The sequence below is a fragment of the Tachysurus fulvidraco genome, chromosome 20 (genome assembly GCF_022655615.1).
Source record: "Tachysurus fulvidraco isolate hzauxx_2018 chromosome 20, HZAU_PFXX_2.0, whole genome shotgun sequence".
Lineage (NCBI taxonomy): Eukaryota > Metazoa > Chordata > Actinopteri > Siluriformes > Bagridae > Tachysurus > Tachysurus fulvidraco.
Window position 1 is genome coordinate 11,691,059 of NC_062537.1, and position 13,423 is coordinate 11,704,481.

At 36.8% G+C, this 13,423-nt stretch overlaps 3 protein-coding genes across 6 annotated transcripts; 1 reads left to right on the forward strand and 2 right to left on the reverse strand.

Moving 5' to 3' along the window:
• Window positions 1–63: 63 nt before the first annotated feature.
• On the forward strand, window positions 64–2,528 carry c20h17orf49 (chromosome 20 C17orf49 homolog). 2 transcript variants are annotated; one of them, XM_027150396.2, is made up of 7 exons: window positions 64–298; window positions 376–470; window positions 795–896; window positions 1,249–1,457; window positions 1,554–1,655; window positions 1,893–1,939; window positions 2,077–2,208. In XM_027150396.2, the coding sequence occupies exons 1-6, from the start codon at window positions 278–280 to the stop codon at window positions 1,913–1,915; spliced, it is 552 nt and encodes a 183-aa protein (XP_027006197.1). In that variant the 5' UTR covers window positions 64–277; the 3' UTR covers window positions 1,916–1,939; window positions 2,077–2,208. The 2 variants fall into 2 exon arrangements, with proteins under 2 accessions (XP_027006197.1, XP_027006188.1); XM_027150387.2 differs by lacking the exon at window positions 1,893–1,939 and having other exon boundaries at window positions 68–298; window positions 2,077–2,528.
• LOC113645082 (P2R1A-PPP2R2A-interacting phosphatase regulator 1) lies at window positions 2,515–9,982 on the reverse strand. Of its 2 annotated transcripts, none has more exons than XM_047805070.1 (9): window positions 9,140–9,982; window positions 7,292–7,376; window positions 7,131–7,187; window positions 6,923–6,969; window positions 6,781–6,838; window positions 6,621–6,688; window positions 5,036–5,091; window positions 4,824–4,908; window positions 2,515–4,709 (listed from the first exon to the last, which is right to left on the reverse strand). In XM_047805070.1, exons 2-9 carry the CDS (start codon window positions 7,367–7,369, stop codon window positions 4,592–4,594), a joined length of 567 nt encoding a protein of 188 aa, XP_047661026.1. In that variant the 5' UTR covers window positions 7,370–7,376; window positions 9,140–9,982; the 3' UTR covers window positions 2,515–4,591. The 2 variants fall into 2 exon arrangements, with proteins under 2 accessions (XP_047661026.1, XP_027006175.2); XM_027150374.2 differs by having other exon boundaries at window positions 9,135–9,979.
• A 780-nt stretch (window positions 9,983–10,762) lies between these two features.
• On the reverse strand, window positions 10,763–12,997 carry LOC113645015 (P2Y purinoceptor 3). Of its 2 annotated transcripts, none has more exons than XM_047805067.1 (2): window positions 12,868–12,997; window positions 10,763–12,521 (listed from the first exon to the last, which is right to left on the reverse strand). In XM_047805067.1, exon 2 carries the CDS (start codon window positions 12,357–12,359, stop codon window positions 11,049–11,051), a length of 1,311 nt encoding a protein of 436 aa, XP_047661023.1. In that variant the 5' UTR covers window positions 12,360–12,521; window positions 12,868–12,997; the 3' UTR covers window positions 10,763–11,048. The 2 variants fall into 2 exon arrangements, with proteins under 2 accessions (XP_047661023.1, XP_047661024.1); XM_047805068.1 differs by having other exon boundaries at window positions 10,763–12,363; window positions 12,868–12,978.
• Between the last annotated feature and the right edge of the window lie 426 nt (window positions 12,998–13,423).

Consider the following 13,423-nt stretch of genomic DNA (forward strand, 5'->3'; position numbering starts at 1 on the left):
ATGACTTCTGACCAATCGGATGCGAAACACCTCGTGTTGCATTGTGGGATTGCATATCTTGTAACCGTTCTAACAGAGCAGAGAAAACAAATGTTGGTGTTATGACTGATATAATTAACTCATTTTAAAAAGAAATTAGTTGTTTATTAATGACGTTAGAGTTTTACTCTAGCTATTTAGGAATGAATTCTATGTAGTTAGTTAATAAGTTGGATATCTTACAGCAGTAACGTTGTGTAGCTGGTTAACGGTTAGTGGCTCAGTAAAGTTTACTACAATGACTTCGTCTTCAGCAAAGGTAAGAATGTGGACCTGCTGCTCGTGAATGGGAGATAAATGTCATTTTGGTTTACATATCTTATGTGCTGTAAATAGGTGGGTGAAATCTTCTCGGCGGCTGGTGCTGCCTTCAGTAAATTAGGGGAGCTCACAATGCAGCTGCATCCTGTAGCTGATTCATCTCCTGCAGGGTATGAGCCGACTCCGTAACTGACTCTCACTCACACACACTCTCTCTCTCACGCACTCACTCACTCACTCTCTTTCTCTCTCGCTCACTCACTCTCTCTCTCTCACACACACACTCTTTCTCTCTTTCTATATTGAAGCAGGAGGACGTTGTGACTAGCAACGTCCTCCTGTGATGTCAGAGTAGTACACAGTCACTTCTCACAGAAATAACAAATATATGTTAACAATTGTGTTTTTCCAGTCCACTGAAAGGCAGTTAGCAGGCATTTGCCTGAGCTTTACTGCAATTGCTACTTATTCCCTGTTTTCACACTTCTCTCTAGAGCCAAATGGACAGAAACTGAGATTGAGATGCTGCGTTCGGCTGTGAGCCGCTTTGGTGATGATTTGAACAATATCAGCTCAGTCATTAAAGAACGCACAGTGTAAGATATAACCTGCTGATTGTTTATGTCTGTAGCCAGGAGGTGTTGAATTTTCTTTAACAGCAGCTTTGACAGTTTTGCAGCTTCGAAGTAAATAATTTGTATAGTAATAACTTACCCAAGGACTTCCACAAGTTTAATTGTAGATATGGTGATAACATTTTCTATCAAAAAATGTTTAAATAGTACATAGGAACATCTTTGCCATTATTCAGTAACATAACACTTTTTTGGAATAAACTTGGAAATAAATTTGGGCTGGAGACAGTAACTCCAGAGTGTCTGGTTGTGTTTTGTTCCTTTACGTATGCCCTAGGCAGATCAAATTAACAAACCACCAAATCTTTCTCAGTTCCCAGATTAAGACCACAGTAAAGAGGAAGCTCTATGAGGACAACAGAGTCCCTCTCTCATCAGAGCCGCCCCAAAAGACAGTGAAGAAAACCACTGTTGCCATGGCTACATCTCCAGCATCCATGAATCCAACATCGCAAGCTGTGACAGTAGGATTGCAGGGTGCTGCTTCTTTGAAACACACAATTAAAAAGCCCAAAACTGCAGGTGAACAGTGTAAAAATGCCTTTCAGCACATTGCTTCAAAAAGTGTCTTGATTCCTCGACAAAGTAGTGAGTTAACTGAATGATCCTTTACATCAGATGTGACACTCAGTGCCCTGAATGACTTGGATGTCAACAGTGATTTGGTGGATATGGAAGGATTAGGAGAGGGTTCCACCAAAAAACCCAATTTTGATCAAGGTAGGAGTGTTATGTCTGTCTGATGGAATGGACAGAATCTTATGAATGAATAACTATATTTTGAGGTGGGTGTAAAATTGAACTCAGTGACTAAAGGATACCTCTTCATGTTTTGTGTAAATGTTGTGTGTGTGCCTTGTGTATATGAGAACTGTTTCTGAATGTTTTAATTAGTTATGGTCATGGATTAGCTTTGATTGTTGATTGATTTGAGCTTATCCTCATGGCACCATGAAGGTTATTATAACAGCAAAGGGTGAATCATCTGGAATGGTAGCCCATAGGTATGATAGTCAGTTGTCCACAAACTTCTGGCCATATAGCACATAAATTACGTGTGAATACAAGAAAATCAGTGTTCTAGAAAATTGCATATTATTACAGTTACACTGAACTCCTTTTTTTATACTTTCTCTTACAGAATGTCTGACTTTGGACTCCAGCCTCATAATGAACTCCAGCGACCTGCCACTACTTTCCCGGTGAAACATTTCCTGAATTGTTATTGAACTACCAGAAGACCAATGCAAGGACATAGATGCGACATAAACCTTGGTTCCTTCATAAACTTTGGTAGATGAAAACGGAGACAAACTATTCTCAAACTCTGACTGATTTTTACAATACCAGAGAGGTATTTTTCAATTTGCTGATATGTTGGGCTTTAAGTGAAGACTGGCTTTGAACATGTTAAATATTTCCAGTGCGTCGTTCAGATCACCGAGTAAAACTCTTAGATGTGCACAGCTTTTGCTTTTGTATTATATTTTTAAAAACTCTTTATTTGCAAAGAGGGACATGATTATACTCCCAAAGAAGTTTATCCATTGGCTCTTGACACAATGTATAATCCAATAAAAAATGTTAAATACAGTATCTTTTATTTTCCTGAACGATATATACAATGAAAAAAATACAAAGTCTAAGGTGAACATTTTGTATCTACTAGAAATGAGACATTACCAGGTACAGAATTATGCTCCAAGGGAATGAATATATTTTTATATGCCTCATTGCTTTATATTACAGTTCATAAAAATACATCTTCCTCTTCAGTTTGTTTTGTGGCTACAACATATTTACATCTCAAACACAAGAGGCAAGAGTTGTGTGTGTGTGTGTGTGTGTTTGTCATTTTATAGATTGCTCCATGTGCTTACAAAAATTAACCCAATTCCCAGCCTCATATTCCAGCTTTGTAACAGTCACTGATTAACACTCATCCTTCATCCTTTTTTAAAAGAAGACATATAAGACGCAGAGACTCCCATATAAGTGAGAGAAATAAACAACAAAAATGTACAAACCTAAAAACAATTACGTCCAAGTTGCTGAAAAATGCTTTCTAAACAATTCTGACCATTTCTGACTTTTACATAAATAAAACATTTACATTTAAATGATCAATATGTTCATTTTATAAAGAAGAAAGAAAAGGAAAGAAAAAGCCACAGAATGCAGGGAAAAATGATTGAGTCTTTTTCCTATTCCATGACGTACTTATATCTATATTGCACAATCTTTTTCAAAACTCAAATTCAGATCCATTGGTATTAATTTAAACATGTACAACTGGAGACTTTGACAATATGTGCAAATGTCTTTGGAATTACTTTACAAGGCATTTCATTGTACCAGCAATAAAGCTAAAACAAAAAGCAAAAAAAAACAAAACAACAACAACAGGAAAAGGCATTTAAAATAATCTTTCAAGAAAGTTCCTTCTTATCTTTGCAAAGTGAACTAAATGCTGAAGTTGAAATATTAAGTTCAGATTTGCTGAGATGCTAGGCTGAAATGTAACATGGTCAATTGCTGATGTTTTTCTAGTCAGTGTACATATGATGTGCATGATGCACATCAGTCTTCCTCCTGCTGCTTAAAGACTGCTTTGGAAGCATTTACGCATTTGTGAGCAAAAAAACAAAAGTCTGTAATCAGCAATACTGTACATCTGTTTGTCAGTTGTTGTTTTTTTTTTAAATACAATAACTCTTTCAAAAAACATTGAAATATGTTCCCACTTATGTAATGCAATTTAGACTTGCATAATAACGTCTAACACTGCGCAAAAGGAAAAATAAAAGATTATCTAGCAAATTTAACCATGTCTTTTTTTAGACATGTAATACATTAGTCAGTCAGCTTGTGTAGCTTCATTTGTGTTCGTCAGGGTCACGTGGGTGCTTTTGCAAAATAAATGCTGCCTGAAAATAAATATGGCAACATTTTTTGCTAGTAAAAACATGTGCCTGTTATATGGTGCAAATTATCCTAGGTGTGCTTCATCAAAAGGAATATATGGAGGAAAAAAATGCAGATTTTTTTTTTTCTTCCATATTAACAACAAACCAATGTGAAGGAAAGGCTTTAGACCACACTGGCATTCTGCGATTCTAATGCTTGTTTTTTAATGAAAAATTAAAATGAACATAAATGACCCTTTAAAACTAAGATGTAAAACATATGATACAGGAACACAATTGTGGTCTAAACAGTCTACTAATCTAATGAGAGACTGCTGATTATGATTTAAAAAAAATACTTATTGGAAGACCTCGAATGTTGTGGATGAGATGAGATATACCTGTTCTAAACCTGCTGAAAACTAAAGCCAGGGGGAAAAAACACTATCACTATCATGATCATGATTGCTGAGTGTAAATGAGAGAAAACCTTTGCCCTGGTGCAACTGAACTACTTATAAATCAGACGATACTGGGCTGTACTGCACCATTCCAGGGATTTAGTCATTTTCCATCTTCACTCATATGACAAAACCTTTATCAATGGTTCCCTCAGAACGATTTTTTTCAGCAAATAATGTGAAAGTGAATACATTCCTTAAAGCACCAGGTAGTAGGATGGAAATCTGATGCTTCTGAACAGAGCCCAGGAAGTGGTGAGTGCAAAGGCAGAAATGTCCTTACTGTGGTTTATATGCCGGGGTGTTGGGATGTAAACGGTGAGGGAGGAGAAAGCGAGAGAGCTATGTTCTGAGGGCTTGAGCATATAGGTACAGCGCTTGGGGGAGAGTCCACTGACTGGGAAACACTACACAGATAAGAAAAAAAAACAACATTAACACTACAGACCTGTGATATAATTTTCACAGCTAACCATTGATCAACGCATTGCAACAGATGTTTCCATTTTTTAAGGCCTCACCTGACAGTACAATTAGTTATGTGGGCAGGACCTGTAACGCCAGCAACAAAGAGCTTTTTAGGCGGACCATCGGATTCTACTCCACCTGATCAGGCGGGTGAAAATCAAGAACATGTGCAAAGTTAAAAGGGACATTAAGACATTATATTTTAAATAGTTTATACCTAGGACATAAATTTGGTGTACATCCTTTTGACAAACTCAGTGTTTACCTTTCCTTTTTAAAGGTGCAACCACTGGCCATCTCACAGATGAACTCACTGACCCCCTGTTGGAAAACAGCAATATGTGTTATGCTAATAGCATGATGAATGCAATGAAGATGGAGAATTAATCTACTACTGTGTGTAAATGTACTCAATCATGATCATGTTACAGAGGTGCCAACATTGCTAACAAGAAAATCCTAGAAGGCAGAAAGCATGAACAGAGGAATTTGTTTCCTGTTTGTGGTCTTTTCCCCTTTAGAGAACTGGATTTTCTGTCGGCCCAATTGTATACGTGTTTAGTCTGAGCTGTGTTTTACCTATTACTCTAACACACCTAACATGAATAAAACAGCCATAAAACACACAGTTAGAGGAAGAAAAAAACACCTGGACTGGTGGTATTCCAGGACCATGCTTGATGTTGGCACATCTTATTACAGAATTACAGGTACAGATAACTCAAACTTCTACCTTTTCTCAGAAATGTGTTGTCTTTGTGACAACAGAGTCAAATATGACCACAGTGGACTGAACTAGCTTCTATAATAACCAGGACTCACACTACCACCCCACCGCTACCTTTATAAAAAGCTATATTTTATTATCCAAGATCCAAAACTGCAGAATATTATTTAAGATGTGGCCAAAATTAAAAAAAAAAAAAATGGTAGCAGGAAAAGGGAAGCTTTCATCTAAATCATTAACATCCTATGTCAGTTTTGACTTCATTTAATATTAGAAGAAGTCATTACTGCTTTTCAGCTGTAGATATTCTCATTATGCCTTGTTAAAACACTAAGAAAACAGTTTCTAGGCAAATGAGAAATATGCGACAACCACAAGCAGAATCCATTATGATTCTATGCAGCACATATTACACAGTAATTACACTAACGATTGGCCCAGAACACAAAACTCCATGAGATACCAGACTGAGAAACACCAACACTATCATTTATGACTCCAGGGCTTTTATGAAGAGTAAAATAATCTTTTAAGTAACCACAATACAGCCCCATTTAAAGTAAGAGATTGATCCTTTCTAAGTACTCGTAGGATGAGTTATAGACGCTTCAGGCAGTTTTTATGTCAGCTGCTTAATTAAGTTGTTAAAACCAATTAAAATAAACCACGAAGAACAGATCAGATTAAAACACCACAGGAATATGTGCACTAGCTTGAAGAAAAGAAAAGCTTTGTTTTTTTTCTTTAAACGTTATGTTTTGAGGAAATTAATGTCAACAAATCAAGTAGCATACTGTCAATTCTAATAAGATTTTTTTTATTTATTTTTTTTGCAAAACAATTTATTTAGCAAAAGAATCATTAAAATCATCACAATAAAAATGTAAAAAGATCCATGTATTGACATAAAAATTGTCTATGACCAAAACTGCTCAAAATTGAAAAAAGTTGAACTCCCCTTTAAATTTTTTCTACCAAATGCAATAAATAAATTCTGAAAAAAAGTTCAGTTTTACAGTTAAGTAATGGTACATCAAGAAATCTGTAATATTCCAACATGATAAGTACATTATTAAATGGTCAATTTTCATTCATTTATTTGCTTGGAGAAAATGAAACCTACCCCCTGAACCTTCTTGTTGGACTGGGGGAAGAATTTGGAGTGACTCCAGAGTCTTGGGAATGGAAATCCTATGACAGAATGAAATGAGGAAGAAAAATGGTTTTAAGATTATAACAAAAAAAAAAAAAAAGATTAAATCAATGTGGTCCATCATACTCACTGGTGATAGATGTCCATGCCAATGAGTTCCAGGAGGTGAGGGGATTGTAGCTGAGGCACTGTATGAAAGAAAGAAAGAGGGAGAAACTTAAAACACTGCTTTGTTTGCTGTGCCAACATTATTTAGAGAAATATATGGTTACCTTAGTCTCTGTAAACTCCCTCTAAGAGTGAGTTCCATATTCTCCATCTGCAGCATAGAAACCATCCTGTGTCAGTACAATAAAGATAATATGCAAACTATGCCGGTTTCTCTAAATTAGCTGCAGAATGCACCTAAACATGGAGCTCAAACCAGACTGACTGGACATGAGTAGTAAACCACTTCTGTTCCGCAGAGTTTACTCTCACCTGCCGTCTGTGATCTGGTCTCTCGCTGCACAAGGAGAACGGAGAAAAAGGCAGGTTCTAGAACAAAAAAGACAATGCATTGATTTTTTTTTTTTCCGGGCAATGACTAACAATATGACAGCTCACCCTGATGCCTACTATATAAATAAACAAACACTCACTCTAGAGGGGCAGCTTGGGTTTACGGACACACTGCTCCGACGATACCGGGCCGAAGTGTTTGAGCTGAACACTGTCATTCCGTCACTGTTGGGAAATTTTAAGAGATATGCAAGCCATCAGAGATTCACTAGAGAATTGGGTTATGTCATGTTATATCCTACAATTTTAGCTGCATGCTGTACTACTTTACATGTACGCAGTAACCAGATACGAGACAGGATTACACAAGTCACCTACAGCATGTAATAAGTACTCTCATTATGCAACACAGGGTTGCACAAGACAACAATTTCACCACAGGGATAGCTCAATGCTTTAACTTCTGAGCTACTGACTGGAAGACTGAATGTTCAGATCTCAGCACTGTCAGGAAGACAAATGATGGGTATTTTAACCCTTAAAGCCTTATGATCAGTTAGAAACATTTTTTACAGTGGTCTGTGAATGCAAAATACATGCAAACCAGAGCACAACAGGAAATTCACAAAAAACAAAAACAAAAAAACAAAACGAGAAATACATCATTATAAAAATCATCAACATTAACTTTAAAGATTATTGAGTCCTCATTGAACAACACATGCGCACACAGCATATAACTAAAGAAGGGAAAATAAATTGAACTCTATTAGTCTGTCCAGGATACACTATGCTTTCATGTGAAGTTACTTATTTTATTATGGTGAGGAATAAAAACTTGTACTGAATAACCCGGCTACCTGTAAACATTTTTCATTTCATTTTACTTTTGTAGCACTTCATAACAGTCACTGTCATACAGTTTTAGAGAAATCGGGATTTAGATTTAGATCCCTAATGAGCATACAAGGACTCTCTGAGACAACATGAGGAAGAAAGCTTGAGAGGAGATGAGCGCGATCATGAGTCATTACTCTTCCACAACTGTATGCTGTAAAGTTGAACACTACTAAGCGTGTTCATTAATTTGCCACGTTGCATTTGACACAGCCATTTTTAAAGTGCAAAGAAAAAATAGTTAACATAATTTTTAAGGCCAAGGCCTTGATAAAAATAAGCCTGAATAAAATCATTAGTATTCTTCATCCAGTTATCTGATTTCTGTGGTGTCTCAGATTGACGAAGACTGGAAGCAATCAGCAACACGTGTGTGATGTTTAATAAGAACCCAATCTTTTTTATTGCCTTTTTTCCTGTTTTGTTTTCACAATTATTATTGTGATATTCAATTCAATTCAAATGTATTTCTATAGCGCTTTTAACAATTGACTCGAATGTCTCAGAGCAGCTTTTATGGAACACAAACATAAAACAAAAGGTTAATATGAAGAATAATATAAAGATTAATATAATAAAAAAAAATCATCATTAATATTATATATATATTTAAATGTGTTTGTATTTATCCACAATGAGCAAGTCTGATAACAATATAACTTTTTTTTTTTTTAATGTGTTTTCTATATTCTAGTGATTTTCTTAAAGTGATAAAAAAAAAAAAAGTCACAGCACATTTTTTGGGTAAAAAACATTTGTCAATTGAATAAATATACATGCAAATTTCCAAAGTTGTCAAATTGATGGTATAATCCATCTTAGGCATTAGATTAAATACAAATATATCTAAACACTTTACTGATATAATCATAATGTCATAAAATATTACTATAAATATATTATAATGCCATTATAAAGTATTATTATAAATACATTATAATGTCATTATAAATGTACAGACTCTTTGGGCCACACTTTAAGAACCATTGGTCTTGCTTATTATAACTATCACAATGTCTGAAGAGGTTATTAAGGATCGTATACAACTTTTATTTAGATGTAAATGTGTTGTCTTGTTTTTCTTACCTTACATTCGTGATCATAGGGGCGCTGTTGGACCTCCGTAAAGCCCCACCACCGTTCCCTCCAGCTGCGCCTGCGCACTGGTCCACTTCCATTCTCTCCATGGCTCGTTGGTAGACCGGAGTATGTTTGAAGCAGGAAGCCGGACTGAGCGCGCTGCACAGCGGCGTGTGCTTTCAATTTAACGCGGCGAAAGCCTGACCAGCAGGCCGCACGCCAAAAGTGCTCGGTCCAATTTAAAGCCGCCTGATAACTGAGCGGGGATTATTTCAAGTGGTCCCTAATGAGTCGCATTCTGTTAGAAGTTGTTAGGTTTGATCATAGGACACGGTTTAACAAACTCCACTAACTGTCTATTGCTGAAGTAAGTTGAGCTCCGACAGGTTTAACGGCCGCTCGTATAAGCGAGTCACAAGTAGTTTTGACACTTAGCGAAACTTTCACTAAGCTCTTCACATTACGTTACGTATTAATGTCTTTTTAAATCCGAATTTCCTAAGTATAAAAAGCTTGCGAGCAGAAGAGAGGGCTAGTGAGCTAGCCACGAAGCTATTCCTCAAGTTTAAGTGCTAGTTTGTAAAGCAGCCGAAAAAAGCCGAAGCGCAAATCGGCAGAACTGCGAAAAAACCCCAAGTTGATCAGACTCAAGCGTGCACGAATTTACGCTTTAAAGCGAACGGCGAGGCAAATCTATCACGACATTAGTCTGGCTTTCATTAATATAGAACATTTAAAAAAATGTATATATGTAAATATATAAGACCATATACATATATTTATTACCCGCAACCAAATAGTGATGGTCTTCTTCTTCAACAACAGCGCCTCCCACCGGCCATGAAGAAAACCGCACCCTCGATATACACGTCTGATTTCTTTGATTAATTCTCTCATGCGGTTTATTTGCGTTCACATTGCGTCTAAAAAGCAGTTTAACAAGAGAGTACATGTACTTTTATACAATTAGGATTTTTTTTTAAAAAGGAAGATGTACAGACTATTTATTAGCAATAGGCGACGGACGACTGAATAAAGATATACAAGGTACAATGAATGGATTCCTCTAAATAATTCTACAGAAATGGTAAAATTGTGTAAAAATGGAATTGATTTGCTTTGTGGTATTGATTTGTAGAACCCAAATGAGAGATATTTATTTATATTATATAGTATATACTTTTTTAAATTTTGGATTTATGTTTAAATTGATGGATTTGCAAGGTAAACAACAACGTAATAGATCAAATATAAAAAAAAACATGTTTATGTTGATAAACATTTAACAAAACAGGAATTAGCTGTTCATCAGGAGGAATCTTGTTCATCGGTTATAATTTGTGGTATTAAACGATCATTAACATGCAGGGAGGTCACACATAAGGGTCAAAGTAATACTAATGGATTATGCTTTATTCTGATCTTGTGCTAAGATCAGGACAGGAAAGAGTTTAGCTATTAATACCATACATGTCCACGGGCTATGAATTAGTAACACTGTTTCCTGTTTTCATATCATTTATTGACTTGTTCTTATATATTAATCAATCTCATTAGACTCCGTTTGCTAAAAGCCATTATAGGGCTTGTATTAATTAAGGGAGAGGAATGTAAAAATCAATCATTTTAATGCATTGGTTTGCAAACAATCATTTAATAAATAATTATTGAAAAGTAAATTAACAAGCAGTTGTTTTTAAAGTCAAAGCAGTCTCAGCATTAAACAATTATGGAAAGTAATAAAATGTAACAAGATTAGAATGTCTCGATGCAGGAGGCAAATAACATTTTTATCCCAGGCTGAGAAATAGTCATGTACTGAGCAGGACAGTAATAAAATACATCTACATCAGCACAGAGAATTATTATTCTCTTATTACTCTTTTAATATTAAGTTAACAAAATAAATAATCATCAGTATTATTCAGACACAGACAGTTCATAGGAAATCCACCATGCACAGGGTTTGGATATGCTCACAGTCTTTTGTGTGATTCCTGAAGTTTTGGAGGCTCTCTTCTGATTATATGTATTTTTTTCACCTTGTTCTCCCTTTTTAGTTACTACATCCTTTTTCGGTCCTCCAATAGCCCTTGATGGCCAGACATGGTGCATGTGATGACTGGTTTCTGTCAGTCCGCAGCAAGATATGCCATTGTCCCCAGTGAGGAAGTAGAGCAGAGCATTGAGCCATGAATTGAATGACGCCAGGGGTCGAGTGACTTTGTAGCAAACAGAGATAGCATGCATGGTGTGACACTCTGCGTTTCTCTGTTTAAGAATGAGGTACAGCGTCCGGGTGATATGGAATGGCAGGAAGCACAGCGCGAACAAGAAGGTGATGGTAACGATTGTTTTGATGGACTTGCGTCGCCTGCTGATATACGGTGCATTCTGAGAGCAAGAGATCGAGATTGAGGTCTGATTGGTGGGGCCCCTTTCATTATCACCAACCTCCTGTACGTATGGTTGGGTGTGCAAGGTTTGAAAAATGGTTCGAACCACCTGCGAGTAACACCAAGCAATTACAGTAAAGGGAACAAAGAAGCCTAGGAAGTGAAGAACAATTCCATATGGAATGTACTCCGAGAATTCGGTGTCTGTTGCGACATCAAAACAGTTCTTATACATCTTCAAGTCCACTTCATTTCCCATTGTTGCATTCTTTCCATTTATGTCTACTCTGGGCAAGTCGCCAGTTTGAGCAAAACGAAAAATCGGACAGGTGAGCAGAAACACCACGACCCAGACCATAGCGCATGTGCTCTTCGCGGCACGCTTGCTCTCCAGCGTGATGGTTCTAATGGGGTGGCAGATGCCCATGTAACGGTGCACAGAGATGCAGGTGAGGAAAAAGATGCTGCAGTAGAGGTTAAAATAAAAGAGGAAGCGTACCAGCCTGCACATAAAATCCCCAAACACCCAATGGTCATGCATAACATAACTTGCCACCAGGAGTGGCAGAGACAAACTGTACATTAAGTCCGTGGAGGCCAAGTTGACCATATAAATTAGTGAGGTATTCCATCTGCGGCCACTGCGATAGGAGCGTAAGAGAACAGTGGAGTTTAGGACGATACTGAGTAAGAAGGTTATAGAGTAGCACAAGGGTAAGATGATGTACTTGTATGACTCATCGTTGCTGCAAATGAGCGGTGCTTTCAGGATTAAATCTGTGTGGTTGCTCGAGAAACTGGAGTTCGTGCCTCGCTCCAATGAAGCAGCTGCCATGGTGCTGGAGAAAGCAGTAGTAATCAGCTGTTTAGGGCAAAGATACTGAGCATCATCCTACATCTCTTCACTGCTAATGATTAGTCCTAATCACTTTTCCATGTTTCAGAAGCTTGAAAGTACCTCTTCAGATTTTCCCAAGTGCTAAATGCAATCCAGAGTCTTTAAAATAAACAAACATTGTATAAAAGTATATTAACATTTTAAATGAGACAAGGAATCAAAATTCACAAAACCCATTCAAAATTTCTTCTGCTGCTCCCAAGTGTCCTCATCACATTAAGTGTTAAGCATTTGTTCTGACTGGCTTGTATCCCTGTAGGAAATTCATGTTGACCAAATTATTGTGCTGATTCAGCCTTACTTGGTCTATTAACCTTTCAATCAGTAACAGGCTTTTTACTTCAAACTCTCTATTCATACTTCTAGCTTTTTTGCTGAACAAAAACCCTGCAATTTTCAATTGCTGTCCTAATTTGCCATAGAAAACTGAACAGGAAATACTTACATGTCTGGAAAAAGTAGCAATTCATCCAATCTATTTTTGCAGCTACACTTAAATGCCACAGTTCCGACGCCAGTGGCTAAATATCAAGTGTTTGTGACACGATTGCCCGTTCTTACACCGCAGTGGCATGTGGTCTCACAGGTACACTTTGGTAAATAATTAATATCTATTCATTCAGACAGAAATGCTGAAAGGAAACCCAATATGGTATACAGTACAGTGTGGCCTTTTAGAAACACAAGAGAAACAAGGAATAGTTTGGTTTGTTTACATATTTATGTCTGTGTAGTATAAAAATTCAAAACAGATTCGCTGCAAAGAAACCTGTCCATCTACCCAGCTGTAATAATGCTAAAAAATATATAATATATCTTAATAATGCCTTTTTTCCCCAGTGAGACAGTTACAATTTCCTCTCCGTATGTGCTTGTTATGATTTTCCTGTTGCTCTCGCTCTTTTAGACCATGTCTTACTTTGCTTGGCTGAGCATCTGAGCTGTGCAAAGCTGAGAGATCATGTTCATTAGACACTGACATTCACTTCAGTAGGCATGAG